Source organism: Amblyomma mixtum, chromosome 7 (genome assembly GCF_055824585.1).
Source record: "Amblyomma mixtum isolate Tamu chromosome 7, ASM5582458v1, whole genome shotgun sequence".
In the NCBI taxonomy this organism is placed as follows: domain Eukaryota; kingdom Metazoa; phylum Arthropoda; class Arachnida; order Ixodida; family Ixodidae; genus Amblyomma; species Amblyomma mixtum.
In genome coordinates this window covers 61766947-61788717 of record NC_143018.1, presented here as the reverse complement: position 1 = coordinate 61788717, position 21771 = coordinate 61766947, and the positions used below count along the sequence as shown (strand labels likewise).

The window sequence follows — 21771 nt, the reverse complement described above, 5'->3', positions numbered from 1 at the left end:
GCGGCGGTCGCATTTTGCTGAAGGCGAAATTCTAGAGGCCCGTGTACTGTGCGATGCCAGTGCACGTTAAAGAACCCCAGGTGGTCGAAATATCCGGAGCCCTACACTACAGCGCCCCTCATAGACTCAGTCGCTTTGGGACGTTAAACCCCGCAAACCAAACCAAATTTTTCTAGGAAGGACTGTGGTGGGTGTGGAGTAGCTGTGCAGACTGATATCGTATAGGGATGCTAACGGCCATGTAAAGAATAAATGGTCCTGATGTTTTATTCGATATCAGAACACCAAATCTTATTCAAATTTCGGCCTTAATGATAATTTTGCTCCGCTTGTGTGATGTGAAGCGCGTCGTACCCCTTCCTCCGGTGAGCTGGTGTCCGACGGCCCAGAGGCCGATGTAGATGACGCACGATAGCAGGCAGAGCACCATGCAGGTAACCGGGAACGCAGTCGGTCCCACGCGGTGGAACTCCTGCGGTAGAACCACAAGAAAGAGGGAGTGAGAGAACATAGAGGAACAGGTGTTGAGATGCAGATGAAATGAACAAATTGGAGGGTACACTTAAAGGTGCACTGAAGAGAATTCTGAACTTGTCTTTTTGCCGCGGGAACTCGATCTACACGTTCCTAGCATTCTTAGAAACTGCAACTTATTGCCCTGTATGGCCGATTTCCCTAATTAAATCGGATTAACGTCCGGCTCCCGCCTTTTTTTTTAATTCTCCCTCGTACGGTGGGCGGAGTCGACCAACGCGTGGAGTGCCTTGCAGCCAGCTCCGTGGAGGCTTTGCTTTCGCTTTATTTTGTTTTTTAGGTTTCCGTGAATAAATAGCTTCATTCGCAGATAATATAGCCGCAAAATAAGCCCGCAGAAATAAAAATACGTGCGGACTATTTGCTTCTACGGACTACTACGTATTACTCCGCCGATGGCAGAGCGGCAAGCCGCCGCGGGACTGGCTGAAAGGCACTCCACGTGTTGGTCGACTCCGCCCACCGTACGAGGCAGAATTAAAAAAAAAATGCGGTAGCCGGACGTTAATTCGATTTAATTAGGAAAATAAGCCACACAGGGCAATACATGGAAGTTTCTAAGAATGCTCGGAACGTGCAGATCGAGTTCCCGCGGCAAAAAGACGAGTTAAGATTCCTCTTCAGTGCACCTTTAAGTTCCGCCTTAAGGATATGACGCGATAGCTGACGCGATAGCGTAGACGAGTTAATGCCCGTATATGCAGAATTGGCCATTCTCAACTTTACAGTTATATGACTCTGGGAGTTCTCAGGCCACTCCCAGCGCAACAGTGCCACGGTTAAGGAATGCGCCACTGTCCTGCTGCTGCCACCGGTGGGTCTTGTGTAGCCCAAGTTGCTCTTACCTAGTAACCTCTCGCGATAAACCATTGATTTAACTGCCACCTGTCATGGTGGTTAGTTTGCTCACAATCTGGTGGGTAGGTTGAGAAGATCCCACATGGTCACGTGACCTAGCTTGCCCACCTAGGTTGATTCTCCGGTGGTGGCTGGCTGAGCCACACTATTTATCGCTCACAGCGCCGACAACATTGACGCCGACCACGTGACACCGGGTTTATTGCGTAACGGGGTCTTTAATGCTATCGCGTTAACGCTATACAGCACATTCCTTTAACGTGACAGCGTTAACGCGTTTAACGCGCGTTTAACGCGACATTTGTTGCCCAAGGAATGGGAAAATAAAACTTCACATAACTACATTTTCCATAACTAGTATCGACCATTCAATGCGCCATCATGAGCAGAATGGTATAAATGGAGAGCAGTAATAAATGGCATTAAGAGGAGAGTTTTTGAAAGACTAATAATAAAAAAGACTATACACGAGGGTAATACGTAAATGACAACGATGGGAAACTATTTCAGGAATCGTGTGCTAGTGTGGAGAAGAATGTAGGCCTAACTATGAACGACAGAAAGTGGATTGGGTTGTTGAAAACGCCTGAGTTAATTATATTAACGCTGAAATCAAGCGGAAGCAATGAGCTTCGATAAAATTTTTGAACGCACGGAACAGAGAGTTGGTAGTAGGTTAGGGTAAATAGTATAAAAGGACTATAAGAACAAAAAGAAGTAGACTGGCCGAAAGAGAGTCCGGTGGAGCTATGAGATGAGATACTCCGCTGGAGTAGGCCGGCTGGCAGTTAGCGGAGGACAGGACAAAGACGATATACTCACGTGTCCCAAGATGACAGGCATCGACATCTCTCCCAGCGCTGCTCCGAAGACTAGCGTGCTTGTTATTCGAGCTGCAAGGGAAGCAGAGGAAGAGAGAGGGAGGCAAATGTCTGGGCCGAGAAGCAGGGCCAAAGCAATCCCGTATATCTCGTAGAGGCTGAGGTGAAAGCCATCGGTCGCTGCGCAGCAGGCTGTTTGAGGACACGCAGGGACAGCTACCTGAGGCCTGGCCCGGAGAAATGACCTTCCGACAGCCCCGCAGTGCTGTTATTAATGCGAGAGCATTATGTGGTTCTGTCGCGTCAGCAAAAAGCGTCCGCAAATTTTGTCCGCACGATTACCTCGTCCTCTTAAGATAAATGTGTGAAAGTGTGATTGTGACAGATAGTGTGTGATAAAATGTTGGCGTGGAAAAAATTTCATTGATGAGATGTAATTAGTTAATGAATTGAATGCGAATAAATACTCTTAGATGTCAAAATAGCCATGGACGTCGATATAGTACATGGACGTCAAAACAGCCGCGGACGTCCTTATACTACGCGGACGTATTGCTTTCGCACAGCTCCATCGCGGGTCGCCGCAGTGATCTCAAAGTTTTAAGGCGGAAGCCTTTAATGCCTCATCGTTGTACGCAGAAGTTGTCGACAGACGTCCGTTTACTACGTGGACGTATTGCTTTCGCACAGCTCCATCGCGGGTCGCCGCAGTGATCTCAAAGTTTTAAGGCGGAAGCCTTTAATGCCTCATCGTTGTAAGCAGAAGTTGTCGACAGAAATGTCACGCTTTTCAATTGGTCGAAACGGTCCTGACGTCACAGCGCGCGAATTTCAAACGGGGCCAATTGGCTTTGGTTTGGTTTGGTTTATGGGGTTTAACGTCCCAAAGCGACTAAGGCTATGAGAGACACCGTAGTGGAGGGCTCCGGAAATTTCGACCACCTGGGGTTCTTTAACGTGCACTGACATCGCACAGTACACGGGCCTCGAATTTCTCCTCCAAAGAAATTCAGCCGCCGCGGCCGGGATCGAACCCGCGTCTTTCGGGCCAGCAGCCGAGCACCATAGCCACTGAGCCACCGCGGCGGCCCAATTGGCTTTGTTACTTTGGCTAGTAACAATGCAACCAATTACAGGGATCGTATAGTGATGCTCCAAGTAAGCGGGAATGAGTTGAGTTAATTGCTCAATTACCCAATTAGCCTAATTAACCTCTCTTGTCAGGTCAGATAAATAATTAAAATCGAGTAGGAAACTGGTCGAGCTCGGGAATCGAACCCCGGTCTCCGGAGTACGAGACGAGCACGCTTACCACTCCGCCATGGTGGTGGTGGTGGTGATAAACTTTAATTTGCAAAGAGAGTTTAAGGGTCAAGAAACCCTGCTACATGGTCGGTATCCTTAGTCCGGGACACCGCACGACGAGGCCCCGTCTCGCGCCCGCTTTATTAGAGCCCTTTGAGACTCCAGCGTGGAGCAGTTGAGGAGGGCAGTCTCCCATGCCTCTCGGGTGGGGGTGGGGGAAGGGGGAAGGTGGGGATTCCGAGTACATGCCCACACCATGCGAAAGATATCGCAGATCTCTCCACAGTGCGGGCAGCGCCCATCTGTGTTCGGATCGAAGTGTTTTGCTATGGCAGGACAGAGAAGAGTTCCTGTCTGCAGGCGCCGCAGAGTTCGCTCCTCCGCCTTACTCAGCCCCTTGGCAGGTACTGGGTAGAGACGGTGGCTGTCGCAATAATGAATTAGGATTTCGCGGAACCGCAGAAGCGGTTTATGAGCTTCTGAGCCAGGAGAGCTAGGATGAGGAGCCCGGTGTGTGAGCGCTCGGGCGGCCGCATCAGCGGCCTCATTGCCTCGTAGACCCTGGAGGCCAGGAGCCCAGATCACTTTTGTGCGAGTTGGGTCGGCGGGAGCACGTCTTAGAATTTGGGAGGCAAGAGGGGATATTTCGCCTGCAAGATAATGTTCACAGGCCCGGCGAGAGTCCGTGATAACTGTTCTCGATTTTGGATCGGCGGCAGCGAGAGCTATTGCGACTTCCTCCGCTCGCGTTGAATTTGGGACCCGAAAAGATAGGCCATCGACATTCATTCCCCGGTGGACTACGGCAGCCGTGAAGAATCCCGTGGGCGACGGCCCTGTGATGTCCACGTAGTAGACGCCCTCTTTATATCCACACTGCCTCTCAAGCGTGCGAACCCGCGCTTGTCGTCTGCCTTCATGTGAAGCCATGTCCATGTTACGAGGGAGCGGAGCGACCAAGAGCATGTGGCGCCACAGCACCGGGGTGTTCTCCGTCCCCTCTGGTATGCATGTGTGTTGGATGTGTAAGCGGTTTAGCAGGCGGCGCCCAGGAACCGTCTGCGATAGCCGCGTAAATTGGTTCACGAGGTGGGCCTCCCGCAACTCCTGATAGGAGTTTACCACTCCCAACGCCTTCAGTTTGGCGTTGGAGGTAGCCACCGGGAGGTCCAATGCTCGCTTTGTTGCCTTCCTGATGATGGCGTCATTGCGCTCGTCTTGTTGTTTGGTGGTGCGTAGGTACGGCGCGGCGTAGAGGATCCGGCTGGTCAAGAAGGCATGGGCGAGCCGTAGCGCGTCCCTGCCCCGCAGACCACCCCGCTTGTTGGAAACACGGTGGATCATGCGCCCTACCTGTTCACCTATGCTCTTGAGTTTTGCTATAGTAGAGTCCGGCTTAAGTTTGTTATTGATGAACAGACCCAGGATCCGGAGCTCTGCCACTTCTCTGATGGGACCGCCCGACAGAGATATGTGTAGAGACGTGTTGTCCTTGTGCTTTGTCCTGACGTGTAGAAGCTCTGATTTGGCGGGAGCACATTGGAGACCACAGTCGGCAGCATATGCATCGACTATGGAGGCGGCCTGCTGAAGGCGGTCCTCCATCTCCCCAAGGCTCCCCTCGGTGGTCCAGATTGTAATATCGTCTGCGTAGAGTGCGTGTTTTATGCCCTCCACCTGAGACAGTCGGCCGGGCAGGTGCATCATGGCGATGTTGAAAAGGAGCGGTGATAACACCGCCCCCTGTGATGTACCTCGTGTACCCATAGAGTACGGGCCGTATTCCTCGTCCTCGATCCGAAGGAGTGCCTGGCTTGGAATGAACAAAGGCGCGTCTGGTGAATACGGTGTCTTCGTTCACTCCCATCTTCCTCCCTTCCCGTTACGGCGAGGTTCAGGTGTCCACCGAGATATGCGAGACAGATACATTTCCTTTCCTCAAAAACCAATTTACCGACGAGCAAGGCGTACAGCCGAATGGGCGATGACGTTCTGTGGACTCCATGGCAGCGTTGCAAGACGCTGTCGCGTTCCACTCTTAGAGGCGAAGCTTAACATCTTAGCCACACATCACCGACACAAGCAGAAACAACGCGCTTAAGGCTTTCGCCTCACCGCACTTTAGGTCAACAAAGTGCCCCCTGAATTTTTTCTATACGGACAGCTCAGCTTGCTGCTATTTTTTTTCAGCAGTCAATTAACAACGGACGCAGAAAGCATTTCATTTTATTCAGTGAAGAATAGTTGGAAATGTCAGTTGAAAGTTGATAGAAATTAGGTAATTGATTAAGTAATATTTGCAATATGATTGAACGAGGTACCCGCCTGTCTTGATAACACAACCTCACAGAGGCCCTTCTGAAGGTAGCATTAAAAAAATATATATTAAGTAATATTGAACACCTTGCATGTAGGGAACGACTAAAACACGCACGCTTGCACAGAGACGGCAGTTCCTAAGTTGCGTTGTCACTGCACCGAGAAACGAACGGTGTCATTCGTAAAGGTTCGAATACCAGCGCCCAGTCTTAGAATAGCTGAAGCACACCAGGCAAGGTTCAAGTCTAGGCTTAATTGGTTTTGAGGAAAAAGTGGAAAGGAGAGGACGCAATAACTGCCCCAGTCTTCGTAGGCGGAGACATTAACCGCACAGTGAAGGAAGGGAAAGAAGAAACGGAGAAAGAGGTGCCGTAGTGGACGGCTCTAGAATAATTTCGACCATTTGGGGTTCTTTAACGTGAACAGACATCGCACAGCACAATGGCGCCTCTCATGGGCACCTCTACACAACAGTGCCTCCTTCCTTTCTTTGTCACTCCCTCCCTTCCTTAATTCTTTCCTTCGACCCTCCCTCCCTCCTTTCCTTCCTCTCTAAGTTCCTTTCATCTTAGCTTTCTTCCTTCATCCCCAACTTCGCTCCTTCCTTTCTCCGTCCCTCCCTTCTTTCCTTCGTCTTTTCCTTCCATCTTACCTTTCTTCCTTCATCCCCTACTTCGTTCCTTCCTTCCTCCGCCCCTCTCTTCTTTCCTTCGTCCGTTCCTTCCTTCCTTCATCCGCACTTCTTTCCTTCCTGCCTCCCTTCCTTCGTTCTTTCCTTCCTTTCTTCCTTCCTCTCTTTGTTCCTCCCTTCATCTCTCTCACCTGCCTTTCCTTACTCTACCTTTCCACCCTCCTTCCTTCTTTCCCCTATGGTCTCTCCCTCCACTCCTTCCTTCTTTCGTTCCTCCCTTCCACTCGCCTTCATTGATTCTTCCCTTCCTTCTTTTCTTCCGTATGTCGTTCCTACTTCCTTTCCTTCTTTCGTACATTCCTCCTTTCGTCCCTTCCTATTTCCCTTTCTCCCTCCCTGCCTTTCTTCGTCTCTCCCCATTTTCCTCCCTCCCTTACCTCGTTCCTTCCTTCCTTCGCCGTGACACTCACGTGACACGTAGATGCACTGCTCGGCAAGCGACAGCGCGGTGGGAAAGACGCTGCTCATGAAGACGCCCATGAGCATGGTGCCCATGATGAGCACCGCCTTGCTCCAAGGGAAGCACAGCATCAGCGAGACCCCCAGGGTGCAGCCGCACTGTGTTGCGGAGGCGATGCATGGACAGAAAGAAGAGACGGCCCCGACACGGTTATACGCTCTGAAAGAGAAGCGTGCACACGCGCAGCGTGAATTGTACGGCGCCCTGCAAGTTGGCACTGATTGTGCTGTACGTAAATGGCAGTGGAGGGGTGTCCAAGCTACGTACCGCAGCTGTTGCTCCCATTCCCTCCATTTTGAAAATAAATGAATAGGGAACAATAAAAGCAAGAAGGAGGGATGGATAAATAGAAGAAATAGGCAAAAAAGACAGAAACAATGAAAGCAGGCACCAGCCGAAGTGTTCATTTCGCTCGCTAAGTTCCAGAGTTCTTTGTGCAAATAAAGATGAAAAATACGTAAGCGTTAGGCGGGTAAACGGCTTAACTAGGCAAATCCCGTTTCTCCAAGCGAGTCTCGGAACTCAGAAGGCGAGTTCAGGATGTCGCGAAGCAGCACGGCTAGCTCACGTTATTCAGGGCAGTATGGTACATGTACGTTTGCTTAGCGAAGTCAGCCGCGGCGTCTGAGCATGCCAGAGAGCACATATTTCTATTTTAGTACCTCGCGAGCTGCCTATGCGTGGTCATCTTTAGCAGCAGCAATCAGGATATCTATGCCTCTAGAGAAGTGTTGAAATTAGCTTTTCTAATTTAGTGCTGCGGTCCAGTTGTGCCTATGTCTCGCTGTTGTTGTTGCCTCTGGAGCGATGGCACATACCAACTGTGGGGGATTGGCCAAACTTTGGTGCAGATCCAAACAGGAGAAAAATTCATCCAGACTTATCTCAAGCCTGAAGGAATCATATTCTTAGCGGTAAGAAACAGACACAACACCAAGATACACACACACAGGACACCCGCTAGACTTCAACTATCTTTACTGGACACTTGTACGACATAAATATGTATCACTGAGCACACGCAGGTAAGGGAGGATTTGGAGCACACGCAGGAAGGGGGATTTGTAGTACTTCCAAATTATATTGTTTCTGAAAAAAGCGAAAGAGGCTATATGTAAGAACTTCGATCCATTCGAAAAGAGAATTGCGAAATTAAAGAAAGAAGGCTTGGTTTTATGTGAGGAGCTAAACTTGGTTGCGTTGAAAAAACAGGTGGACAGGGCTGAGGAGAATAGTTTAAGAATCTTTTTTTCAGTTAAAACACATAAGCAAGGACTGCCCTTTCGAGCCATTGTTTCAGAGCAGGGATCCTGGCAAGGGGTGCTTTCAAGGTTCATGCAAAAACAACTGAAGCTTCTAACAGTAGTTGATCCCTTTAGGGTCAGGAATGCGATGGAAGTGGTTGATTACCTAAAAGAGCAGCACGAAACACCATGTGGTAACTTTGCATTTTCTATTGACGTAGTAGATTTGTTTTACAGTATTCCGCAGCCACAACTAATCGATGCTGTCCGTGACCTCATAGAAAACGGGGGCGCGGTAGACTTCCAGAACGCCTGTGGTTTGTCAGTAAACAGTTTTTTGGATTTGCTATCCTTTTATTTGAAAGCAACTGTGGTGTGTTTCAGAGATGACTATTTTATTCAGAAGGATGGAATATGTATCGGGTCTTGTTTAGCGCCTATGCTTAGTGATATATTTTTAGCCCATTGTGACAAGCGCATTGCTAAGGGTTTAGATAAGAGTGTTGTGAAATGTTTCAGATATGTAGACGATTATCTGGTGATTGTAAAATTGAATAGCCTCCAGGAAAGTGCCTCTTCTGTATCTGGTATTTTAGATGTTTTTCACAGATGTGCAGATGGGCTTAGGTTCACTCATGAACTTCCAGTGAATGACACTATCCAGTTTTTAGAAGTGTCCCTATGCATCACGGGTGAGCGTACGTGCTGGGCATATAAGCCGAGGTCCAAAAAACAGGTTTTAAATTACGCTTCGGCTCATTCGAAGGTAGTGAAGCGCGGCATTGTGATGAACAGCCTGCGTGTGGCTCTGCAGAAGTCTTGCCCGCATAACATGGAAGCCAGTCTGCAAGAGCAGGTTGACCGTTTGGACAAGGCGGACTACCCTCTAGAATCGGTGAATGCAGTGGTCGAAGCTTTACTACGGGAGCTTGGTGGTGCCAAAGTGAAGGCAGGTGAAGAAAGGCTTAAGCGGCGGGTCGCAATACCGTACGTCCACAGTCTATCCCACCGCCTCAAAAAAGTTGCCCAGAAGTGTGGTGTTGGTGTTCTGTTGACAGCCCCTGAAAAGCTGGTACGATTATGTTCTGCAGTCACTGAAACGAAGAAGCCGTGTTGCAGCAGAAAGCACCAAATGAAGTTTGTAACCTGCCGAACGGGAGTGGTGTACACCATTCCACTTGCCTGTGGCAAGGTATATATTGGCCAGACCGGAAGGTGTGTCAACGACAGGATTAGAGAGCACAGAAGGGATGTTTCATCACAGGCCGGTGGAGCTGAATTGGTGAAGCATTGCAGAAGTTGTAAAGGCTGTATCCCTGTATATGACGCTACGTCTGTGATGCATGTGGGAACCGACAAAAAAGAAAGGGAAATTATCGAAGCCTTTCGTATTCAAGAGGCGGGCGACATGTGTGTAAGCACTCCCTCCCTGGCGTTGGCAGAAAAAGAGATTGTTTATCTGCGCAACCGTATGCCTTGCAGGAGAGGGGAGGGCGTAGTTAGACCTGATGCGGATGACGAGGCACCTGCGTGTGCTCAGTGATACATATTTATGTCGTACAAGTGTCCAGTAAAGATAGTTGAAGTCTAGCGGGTGTCCTGTGTGTGTGTATCTTGGTGTTGTGTCTGTTTCTTACCGCTAAGAATATGATTCCTTTAAGCCGTTACCAACTAGCCCAACTTAATGTTTTAACGAAGTTATCTCAAGCCGTTCATCTTGCTTGCCACGTTCCTGCCTTTTCCCCATCTTCCTCGTCTTTCACGCCAATATGATTAGCATGGAGATAATATACTGTGACCTACGCGTCTATGCACGCAGTGTAAGCTACACGTGGCTGTGCATACAGTGTACTCTCATCCAGACATCATCTGAGCTGTTAAGTGCTATCCAGGTGGGGCTGTGGGCCTATAGATTGTTACCCAGGCGAGCTCAGCAGTGCGGATGCAGAAAGGCGTCCGCGAATATTTGGCGCGCAAGCCTTCGAATTCCATTCTGCCTTACAGGCGTACTATGCCAAACTCATAGGGATATAAGTGCGTGTTAGTAGATTCGCATGCCGAGCTCTCTCTTCTATGCGGTTCCAACTTGGCGACAAAAAAATTCGTGGGTAGGGCAAGCTTATCGAGCCAGAATCGCAACCAACTGAAAACTACGGTCACTGCACCCTCTTGGGTTTGAATGTATACGCCGCAAAGCGATGGTCTGTAGGGGAAAAGAAGCGAGAACTCACCACGTTGCAGAGCAGCATGAGCGCCGGAGCCAGCTTAGTGGCCAGGGCGATGGATATGAGCCGGCCCATGGCGAACATGCCCTGCGTGAAGGACAGGGGAGGTGGAAGGGTGGAGGGAGGCCGAGTATTCGACATTTTAGACAATGTTCGGCAGTGTGGTGAAAGCTTTCCGCCGTAGTCCCAGGCGAATTCATGAATTCCAGCATCAAGGAGAGAATTCTGGCTCTAAGCCGAACACACGTGCGCTGAGTGCAGAGAACACAGGACCAGCGCACTTGGCCCAACAACGAGTCCTTGTGAAATATTAGGATCTCTTGTATATTTCGCGGCTGGGAACAAAAGCAGCTGTGACATGTCTTTCATAAAGCGCAGTGATATCAAACGATATTACCAGGCATTCACGATAGCGCCGTTAAGCCTAGCGGCCTGTATCGCTTCCATGGCTACCGCTCAGTCATTCTATTTCTTTCGTACTTCACGGATGTTGTCAACATGCTATTTTTTTATTGTTCAAAGCCATGCGCCACATATGTCCAAGGGAACTAGTCCCGAATCGCTGATAAATATTAAACAATAGTCTAGTAGGAGCATGTTTTAGAGATGTAACCGGTTATCAGGTAGACGAGTTAAAAGAAAAAATTGCTGAAGTTTTAACTCTTCTAGACCTAGTTATCCAAAGCGAAAGCGGGCGATATCCGCGGATGGGTAAGATGTCGCTTGTTGACGACGTTGCAAGGTCCTCTGCGTAGCGTTCCGAGATGGTCCAGCTTCGCTCGGATCCATGGCGAAGCGTGCACTGCCTAGGGGAGCGGTGCGCTCCACTTTCAACCGCGGCCAAGTGCGCGACGAGTCACGTGGTCTGAAAGCGGGAGAGCGCATGCGCGGCGGAAGAACCGCGGCGAGTGGCGTGGCTAGTCACATAGTCGAGCCAGCGCAGCTCCGGAGCGGCTGAAGGTCACTGAAGGTCAAAGCGACGGAGTCGGAAAAACACGAGTAACATGCTGTAGTAAAGCTTTCGCTTCAAAAAATGCTGCACTAGCACCTTGAACGAACGAAATACGAAAGGGCGCCCGACCTACCAAGCCCCTCGCCGTCAATGTTAACAAAACGCTGAACCGGCGGTGATCCTGGTGCCAACCCCGACGAAAATTCTTTGTCACCATTAACAGCTTTTATGCCACATGTGCATGGCGCATACGACAGGATCATTAATAACGATCCTCACATAAGGACGCATCTTCCTGCTGCACTGTCGACCTTAATTCGAGAGTTATGGAATTTGAACCGCCATACGAATTATGACAACAATGATGACATACTACGTCGCCGTGCCGGCTCTTCTATACCGCATCACCACCCCACGAAAAATCGCCTGCCAAGGCTGTCGGCAATTCTCCCAAAGGCGCAAGTTCAGGATAGAAGGACAGCATTCGAATTTAGGAAAGCATTCGAATTTAGGCAAAAAAAGCTCATTCATTCTACACTGCAGTTCCATGCTTAGTAAGAACTACTTCGAGCTGACGTCAGTTGCTAGGAGTCCCGCAGACTCCGAGGCTTTTGTCGTGACCTCAGAACGCGTCAGCGGAAGCAGTGGTCCAGTGCAGGGCGCGTACTGACCCAGAAGAGGGCGTTGAGGTAGGCGGCGTCGGACCTTGGAAGACGCGCAGCACCTTTCACAGCGTACGAGTAGATGTAGCCGCCGTACGCCGCCTGCAGCAGGGAGAGAAGCCGACACGTGCAGTGCAAACATTTTCAGGGCAGTCTAACTTTGCGGTGCCAGAGCGAAAGCATTACTTTGTACCGGTACTTCTGTAGCTCATAAATACCGGACACAAACAAAAGGCAAGAGGCAAATACAGTGCAACTATTCCAACGAACAGTTATCCTGAAGTTCAATATTCGTTGAGCAGTAGCGCTGTGCCTGTCTCTTGCCTTCAACTTGTGTTTCGTCTTCTTCAGTTACAGAAAAACGCCGTACCTTACTGAGTTTATACTAAATAATTAGGCTTCATTCTGTTAAGAGTGCACTTAAGATGGGCACCCGGTTAGGCTAGTTGGCAAAAGGTGGAAAAAGACAGGAACCAAGAACCTACAGCAAGCTAGCCAAACCTACGAATGAAGTTAAATTAAGAAATCTATGAAAATGAGAACATGAACAGTACGCTTGCGCGTGGGTGCCAATAGAAAATGGTCAAGAAGGATAAAAGAAGGTTTCTGGTTTATGGGAGTTTGACGTCCCAATGCAACTCAGGCTATGAGGGACGCCGTAGTGAAGGGCTCCGGAAATTTCGACCACCTGGGGTTCTTGAACGTGACATCGCACAGCACACGGGCCTCTAGAATTTCGCCTTCATCGAAATTCGGCCACCGCGGCCGGGATCGAACCCGCGTCTTTCGGGTCAGCAGCCGAGCACCATAACCACTGTGCCACCACGGAGAAGCAAAGGAAAGAATAAAAAGAAGCGAAGATTAAGATTAAAAGAAACAAAAACTAAGCTATAACGCTCCTGTCAGAATCAAATGCTGGAGCGATGACACCTAGCTATTCCTCGTGCAGGGAAATCGATGAGAAGGTCACGCAGATATCTACACAATACACACGGCTTTGACGATTTTCGACACAGTCTGTCCTTATTGTTTATATATTATATCAGGTTGTCTGTAATTCTGAGTTTAGCCGCTGGGGTGGCTCAGTGGTTATGGTGCTCGGTTGCTGAAATGAAAGGCGCGCGCAGGTTCGGTTCCGGCCGCGGCGGTCGAATTTCGATGTAGGCAGAAATCTAGAGGCCCGTGTGCTGTGCGATGTCAGTGCAGGTTAAAGAACCCCAGGTGGTGGAAATCTCCGGAGCCCTTCACTACGGCGTCTCTCATAGACTAAGTCGCTTTGGGACGTTAAACCCCCAAAAAACCATAAACTTAACACGACAGGTATTTCAATCCTTTTTCTTGAATTATTGGATCGTAATTTGTCAGTACAATTTTTTAAAGTTTAATTTAAATTTCATTTATCAGCCGGAACCTATGCGGACCTCGATACAGTGCGTTACACAGCCGCCCAACATATAACTTTGACAGTAACACGCTCAACGTAGAAATGGTTGCGGTAGAACTCCTGGTGGATTTATCGTCTTATAATACAACCCCAAGAAACAAGAACGACGAAATTAAATAAGAAAAGCACTGACGCCAACGGCTCTCAGTCACATGTGGATTCCTTGATGGGTGTTCTCCGCCGTACTGTATCGAAGCGTTTTACAGCAAACATGGAAATATGCGGAACGACTTGTTGATCGAATTAGCGGGCAGAAAAAGTCCGCTCTAGCACCCCAGTTAACGCCTCAGACGGGTGTCCACTCGTCTTTGTGGCCCAGTATGTCGTTACCTGAAGTCCGTCGTAGAGGAACATCATGGCAGCGGTGAGTAGCGCGACGAGAATGATCTGGGAAGTGCCCGTCGCCTTGCCCGTCTTGTCAGGAACCGCCGGCACTGCACCGATAGATAGAAGGGGAAAAAAGGGAGGAAAAAGTGTGAAAAGCTGACCCTGTAATCACATGGGATACATATTGCAAAAATGCGTATAGTTCAAGTTTACGCACATAAACGTATCAGTTCTTCACATTTTCGTGCGAACAGTCTTTTTTTCCAACATAGCACAGCAAGGTCAAAAATATTAGCTCATAGAAGGTATGCTGAAAAATAATTCACCGCGGAACTAATACTAACAGCAAAACTGCCTGGAATTTTCATGGATGAACAGCTGCAGTGGCGGGTGACGGAACAGTTGTGATTTGTGCTGTTGACTTTTTGTATACGCGTAGGTACTTGCGTGTTGTTTCATCCATCTCATCATTGGCTAACTTTATCTGCTTATCGAACCACTGACATCCTCAAGACCAAAGATGTTTCTCAGCGGAGTGGTCACGAATGTGAACACAGCAGTGTAAAAAAGAACAAGCGAAAAGCACAAAACGAAAGTCATGTTCATAATCTTAGAGAGCTAGCTGTCTAAACTAAGTTTAGAATTGTGGGCACTATGACAAAAAACAAACCAAAGCAGTAAATTAGCGGTCGCCTAGGCCATGCCCGGACTGATTTGGCGATAGGGCGCACACCAACTAGGCGAGCATACTAGCTCCTAACGCTCTTAAAAGTATAGTAGACATATCTTGTATTCCCTGGTCTACAACATTAGCAAAGGCGTTACGAAAAAGCAGGCTGTCAATTAGAGGAGGTGGTTCCAATGTGCTGATGTGAGGACAATGAAATACTGCAAACTAGCTCTTGTTGCATGACATGAAATGATGCCGACACTGTGAGCATGATCTAGTATGGCGAGATGAAAGATAGGGAGATGCGATTTTATCGCCATTATTCATGTGTTAATTATATTTTACCTAAAAATAGACCAGGTTTTGCATTTCTGCAATGTAAGCAGGCACTAATGACGGAATGTTTGAAGTTCATAATTCTTTCCGCATGTTTTCATTGTCCCGGCGTTACGGGAATGATTAACCAGAGTGTGGCACCCATACATCTCGCGACGTCATATTCGCGAAAATGAGCTTTTCCTTAATTCATGACTGTTATGAACAAAAAGATAGCTTAATCCTAAGAACGCCATGAAATTCTCCTGTGTTGATTCGTCTCGTCTCGCCAGCTCCTTCACGTTGCCTTTAACCTATTAACAGCACCATGCATTACAACGGAATGCATTACCAGAGAACGGCCGTATTCAAATACCGCTGCTATTAAAACCACGTGCAGAGACAAATTCCTCGTAAAAGCTGTCATATTCAAAGCCGCGTATGACACAGCTGTAACATCTGGAATGTGCTTTCTGCACACGACACACTGATCTTACTTTCCGCTTAAGTTACTGATGCTTGCACAATGCTGCAGTGTACTTATTAAAAATAAAACGTTTGCACGTATTTACGCAACAAAAACTACAGAGAATGTGTACTACACAAATGCACCGCCGTTATAAGCGAAGGCTGCTGCCGTCGGTATAGTTGGCTATCAAGATTTTCATAATTCGACTTAACTTGTTCCAGGGATGCAAACCTGTAAGCGCCATCATCTGCGTACTTCATATTCTTCAACGTTATGCGTTAATGGAGTAAAATGTAGAAGAGTGCCTTGATTGGCGAGTATTCACAACACATTTCGCTCTTTCGCAAATGTGCAAAATAGACATGATGGCTTCTGAGCAGTAAAGTCACGGGAGCTTCCATTTGGCTGACTCTGCTCGCGCTATACCAACAATGCAAATACCTGACCAATAAGAGCACGTTTTCTCTTACGTGCTCTAGGACTTGAACCCCGGGCACCGAGGTTGCCGTCAAAACCCGTGTAAGCGCCAACACAAATTGCCTCCCAGTCACCCGCGCACATATCCATCGTTTACTGGCGTGTCCATGCGCTTTGTCAGCGAATACGTCGATGCTTCTGAATGCTTCTCGTTGCTTAAAACTTGTACTGCCCGCATGTTGTTTTTTTAGTACCATACGAAGTACCGAATATGGTACGGGAGCTGCTTAGGCGCCGGATTTGGTGTTCAGGTCTGCCGCCTACTCACCGGATGGGTCATCCACGGACTCGTACCAGGCTTGCTTGGTGGTGCCCGGATCCTGGGCGGCCAGGCGCCGCCGATACCACTGCTTGCCAACAAGGGACAGTGCTAGAAGGACTACGGGAACCTATAGGGAAAAGGAGGACGAAAAAGGAAGGGTATTCTTTGCTAGCCCCTCAATATTATGTATAGGCCTACATCCCCAGTTCCTCTTAGCATTCCTGGCCTGCACGATAGGCTGTGACTTTAACGAACAGTGACGTTTTATAGTGACTTTAATTTTCTGTTACTCTCCTTTCTCTTTCTTTCTTTATCCCCTCACCCCCTTTCCCCCGTGTAGGGTAGCAAACCGATTATTCTTTCGGTTAACCTCCCTGCCTTTCCTCTTCTATATCCTCCTCCTCCTCCCTTTTAGGATAGTTTCATCTAACGGTGACTTGGAATTGTGCATCTTTCTTTGGGATTCAGCTCCGACCGTTCCAAATCACCATAGTTAGGACGTGTCATTTGAACGAAGGACAACATTGAGAAGTACAAGGTGTAAATGCGTGTAACGTGCAACGCGTGCAAAAAGAGCGCCACAATGCAACGTAGTTCACCAAACATAAGTTGTCCAGAGTAGTAGAAATTAGCCTAGGCTTGACATGAAGCAGAAAAGCCTTAGGACAAATGACAGATCATCCTGGCTTTCCGGGGAGAAAACGTTCTTTCGAGGACTGTACTCCATTCTTCTTTGAAATGTACGGTTGGGGCACCCCCTTACAAACAAAGTTTTAGACAATCTATAGAGTGTCTATAGACTTCTGTCTATAAAGTCTATAGATTCTCTATAGACAAATCCTAGAGAGCAGTCTATGGGCAATACGAATGACAGTCTATAGACAATCTATAGATTTATGACCAAACACTTTTAGGAGGTTCAATTTTAGGGGAATCTCACAAGGTGGAGTAGATTTTGTAATATGGAAGTAATTACTCATTGACGTCCACCCGAGGGCAGCCATACGGCTACAAAGGAAAGCTATACAGCTTTCTCAGAAACTTCGCAGTTAAAGAAAAATTCGTCCTGCTCCGAGGTTCGAGCCCGGGGCCACCGCTTCACCGGAGCAGTCGCTCTACCAACTGACCTAACCAGGATGGCAAGCTTATGGTAGGGCGAGAGCGAGTAATTACTCCCTTATTACTCTTTTAGTAGACTTTTCTCTACAGACAGTCTGTAGACTATGAATAGAAGTCTCTAGACTGTCTATAGACCATTTTTATATGGGCTATCCAAACACATCAGTTTCAGCCAGCGAGGAAGAGCTGTCCACTCGCCATGAGCAGCGCCATGATCCAGAAGGCGTAGTCGATGTGCGTCTTCCTCTGGGCCTCGGCCAGTGAGTTGGCCGGCAGGGCCCCGGCCGACGGGCCCATGTCCTCCTGGTCGAACAGGGGCTCCGAGGTGTTGTCGATGAACAGCGAGCAGTCCTCGTTGAGCAGGAACGGCTGCGCGATCATCGGGCTCACGAACGCCCCGATGCCGTAGAAGAAGTGCAGCGCCTGCACGGAACGTCAAAGCCGACTCGTTATGGTTTGGTTTATGAAGATTTAACGTCCCAAAGCGACTCAGGCTATAAGGGCGCCGTAGTGAAGGGCTCCAGAAATTTCGACCACCTGGGGTTCTTTAAGGTGCACTGACATCGCACAGTACACGGGCCTCTAGAATTTCGCCTTCAGCGAAATTCGGCCGCCGCGGCTGGGATCGAACCCGCGTCTTTCGGGCCAGCAGCCAAGCGCCATAACCTCTGAGCCCCCACGGCGGCGCCGACTCGTTATGGGTTGGAAGATTAGTCGGCTATGGCGCACGAAAAACTAAGCTCATCATGCACCAAACACATCGTTCGAAATTTGTGTTCGTTAGTTTGGGTTAAATATGCTCAGGTCTATTTGAAACCTTTCGCCAGGATAAGTGTTTAGCCGGCAAAGAACTTAACAGCGAGAGAATGGCTTACAAGAGTGTCTCTTCTTAAAGAATTCTTGTTGTATTTGGAGAAAGCTTCCTTGTTTGAGAACGAGCGCGCATGGGTTTAGGAATAAGACACTGTTCCTCCAAGGGTGTGCGTCCTGAACTGTAGTTTGCTGGAAGTGATCATGATTTGTCACATATGCTTTCTCCTAATCTGCGCTGTCACAACTGTTCTGCATGTGATGTGTGTGCAAAAGTTGAGAGCAGTTGTGGCAGTACAGGCAAGTACGAAACAGATGCAACTTTTACGTCAGGGGAAAAGAAAATCAGGACCATGTTTTCTGACAGTGCAAGTGTAATTTCATCTTTACGCGTTTGGTCATACGCTTTTATTTGGCCTGGTAACACTTCCATAACTGCAGTGGTGTCCCTTACGGAGTGATTACGAATTTAGATATGCGAGAACTGACATGAAGGAGAAAGCCGGCTCACACTTTTTACGGCACGTATACGAGTGAGTTAACTGGACCAATGGATGTCATCCCCTGCCTTCAGCGCGTTTAGGAACGAATGAAAAGAAAGAGATGCTGGCAGGCAAGCTCACCTGCAGGAACGGGGAGACGTCCTTGGCGTATATGCGGATCATGTACACGTTGGAGACTGTGTCGATGCAGCCCATGAAAAAGCCCATCACGGCCAGCACCACGGCGAGAACGGCCAGCACCTGGCACACGGGGATCAGTGCCATCGTCAGCGTCATCATGGCCGTGCCCAGCACCAGCGTCAGATTGGGCGTCAGCCTGCACACCACAGAGGGAAATGGAAAGGCAGGAAGATGGGCACGCTTAGTAAATGGAGCTTTTGACTGCGTTAAATGAATTATACTTTGCCGTTTTGACTTTCCTGTGTCCCGTTTCCCGTGACCGCTTATTTCTGTCCGTCCGTCCACTCAGGGTAAAGCACCCACGCAAAGGTCAATGTGCACAAGAGCTTATATGTGCACCCTTGTGGGTGCCGTACGCCATGAAACGGGCCAATTTCCATTATACACCAAGCTCCGTAACGCATGACCTTCAGTGGAAGTCCACCTCACCACTAGAGGTCCAGGCTCGCATTTATATCAGAGGGGCATCCAAGTATTCAGAAGCGTAGTTGATAGCCTCGAGGAATATGTGGGCCTACACAGGAGGTCAATTAATTTCAATTTCAGTTTCAATTTCAATTTATATCGGACATAAATACACAGTGCGAAATATGTCCACGAGGTAAGGCGAAAGGAGACTCCTATGTCTCCTGGCGAGGCCTTCAACCCGAACGTACACGTCTTACGACCGCCACAAAATCACTACAATTATGATAGACACAATTAGAATTACATTGCTAATTACACAGGTATGCTCACGAGAGTGGACAAAAATAGGCACTCTGGAACACAATTATTTGTGAAGAAGGTTGTACAATTTCTAACAGTGCTTATAACAGCCATTGCAGAATTATTGCACGAAGCAACAATGCAGCAATTTGAACCATGAAATATAAACCGCGGGGTACTTATGGGTATTTTAGTAGGGTATCAGGAGGAAGAGAGGGAAGCAGGAGGAGTAGCTTTACTTGTTTATTCTTTTTAAACACGACATAGTTACGTTTTCTTTGACGAGTTTAACTAAGTGTAGGTATTCATTACCCAGTGCAATTATTTGATTATGTACAGTTATGATAAGACAACCAGAATGTGCCCTACATCTACTTCATTTCATGCGACAGGGTAACCAAGCAGTAGCGCAGGCTAGCCTGCATGATTTCTTTTAAATATAAGAGGTGCTTGTTAACTCAGTCAAATTGACTTAAATGCGGAACGGCGTGTGTCGGCGGCACACATATGCACATAAAACGTTACAGGACGTTGACTTTACAATCTCCTATGGGATGTTAAGAGCGAAATAAAAAGCTCATAGCTCTAAAAGGTTTAGAGTCTCTTTAATAATGAAACGAGAAAGTGCCGGAATGGAAGCGAATTTTTAAGTTTGCCTCAATTTCAGCTTAGATAAAAGAAACGTTTTACAGAACAAGACTGGGTTTCTACCAGTATGCGCAGTTTTGGCTGAAACAATATTGCATCGCTGTTTACCGGACGATAAATTTTTGACAAAACGCAAACGCCTCGGCAAGCTTTCAATTTTTTTTTTCAGGCATGAAAATTTATTTAGGGCAAAATAAGTCTGTTTCTGTTTCATTAGGCATAACAGGAGGGACACGTAAATTTTTAAATCAAACTTCAAAAATGCACCGACGGTCGCGCCTTTTCAACATTGCCTGAAACCAGCCATTCACATTGTGCGCTTGAAATCTCAGAGAGCAAGAAATGCCGCAACTGACCCCGACCATCATAATACCCGCCACTGCAAACACAATGAAACAACAAACGCTTGGCACGCTCCTACTGGCCTCGTGCATCCTTGGCGATACTAAATGGTCTTGTCAGTGACTGCAGACATCATCTTCGCGAAGAATTGATATTCTACGCGTGTGCTGAAAGGCGCCCCTCTCAGTCACCGATTCATTTCCGCAGGGCTCAAACGCGTGGGTCGATGAACACAATGGCACATATGGAACCGGGGTATGCACGAAGCCGGAAGTCGATCACGAAACAATAGCTCCACGCTTGGTGTCGCCAGTACTTCGATATGCGCACAGTTCAGCCTTGATGCGTTGTTCTAACAAGTGCCGATGAAGTAAACAATAAAGCAAATTACGAAAGCGTAATGCGGGCAGGCGAAGCCTGCAGGAAGGCAGAAAGTCACGTGGGCAGATGACATTTGTAAGTTTGCTGGGATCGAGTTACAGGCAGGTGCCGCAGGACAAGGTTCACTGAAGGTCATTTAGAGAGGCATTTGTCCTGCAGTGGGCCTAGCCAGGATGCTGCTGATGATTATGATGAATAAGGGTAGGCGAGTGAACGACAGGTAAGCAACGGTAGGGACGCATGTGCTATAGAGATCCGTAACAGTGCATGTTAGTGCCTGGTGGTGGTCAGCGAGCTCTTCTAATTATTTGAGACAGAAAAAAAAATTGCGCTCAAGGGAGACAAACACAAGCAATACTGACGCAGGACATACGCTAACATCTGACTTTATTCACTGCCAAGCCAGCAAATATATAGAAAATGCAAGGCGTGCGCAAAAAACAAGAACACGAGGCATGACCCATGACTTCTCGGTCGTGAAAAGGCGGACCGAAGTAACGCTCAAACAATCTTTTCCCCTCTTTTTTATCATAGTATGTCTCAAATAAAATGCACCATATAGCCCAAATTGTCGTTCTCTTAATCCTTCCAAACAAGACTTTCAGTTCAGAACCAGGGTGAGCGAAGAGGCAGGAAACCAACCGACTATACGTCGGTCGGCTTCTTAACAGCGAGAACAACCAAGTGGTTTCTGAACGCGCCGTCATCGCTTGCGAACCATGTACCTCGGTTCATTCAACGTGTGAAAATGTCCCAGGAAAATGTCGCGGTTTGCCGCGACATTTTGGAGATTCGTCGAATGCACGACGCAAGAACGACTAAGTGAGTTAGTGAAAGAACTCATTCAGGAACGGTCAAAGTGTGCCGCCGGTGAATAGAGCTTTAGTTCAGAATTCTGAAAAAAATAAATAAAAAGCCGAGGGGGTCAGATGACAGCGCCGGGGCTTGTCACACACATATTAGGACGAGGGAAGAAGTCGTGCCCACAATTCAGGACAAAAGAATTTTTGAGCGGGAAACCATTTATGAACAGAATTTTTTTCAT

The 21771-nt window shown here is 48.1% G+C and overlaps 1 protein-coding gene across 1 annotated transcript in view; it reads right to left on the bottom strand.

The window, feature by feature from the left end:
• The window catches only part of LOC149336261 (solute carrier family 60 member 1-like), a 309160-nt gene that overhangs the window by 9350 nt on the left and 278039 nt on the right, over positions 1-21771 (bottom strand). Inside the window, exons 2-10 of the mRNA XM_089552795.1 lie at positions 18588-18783; positions 17353-17577; positions 16042-16162; positions 13846-13949; positions 12081-12173; positions 10464-10544; positions 6939-7086; positions 2215-2285; positions 355-472 (exon numbers count right to left, since the gene is read on the bottom strand). Of these exons, the coding sequence (XP_089408921.1) occupies positions 355-472; positions 2215-2285; positions 6939-7086; positions 10464-10544; positions 12081-12173; positions 13846-13949; positions 16042-16162; positions 17353-17577; positions 18588-18783 (1157 nt within the window). The remainder of the gene's footprint in view (positions 1-354; positions 473-2214; positions 2286-6938; positions 7087-10463; positions 10545-12080; positions 12174-13845; positions 13950-16041; positions 16163-17352; positions 17578-18587; positions 18784-21771) is intronic.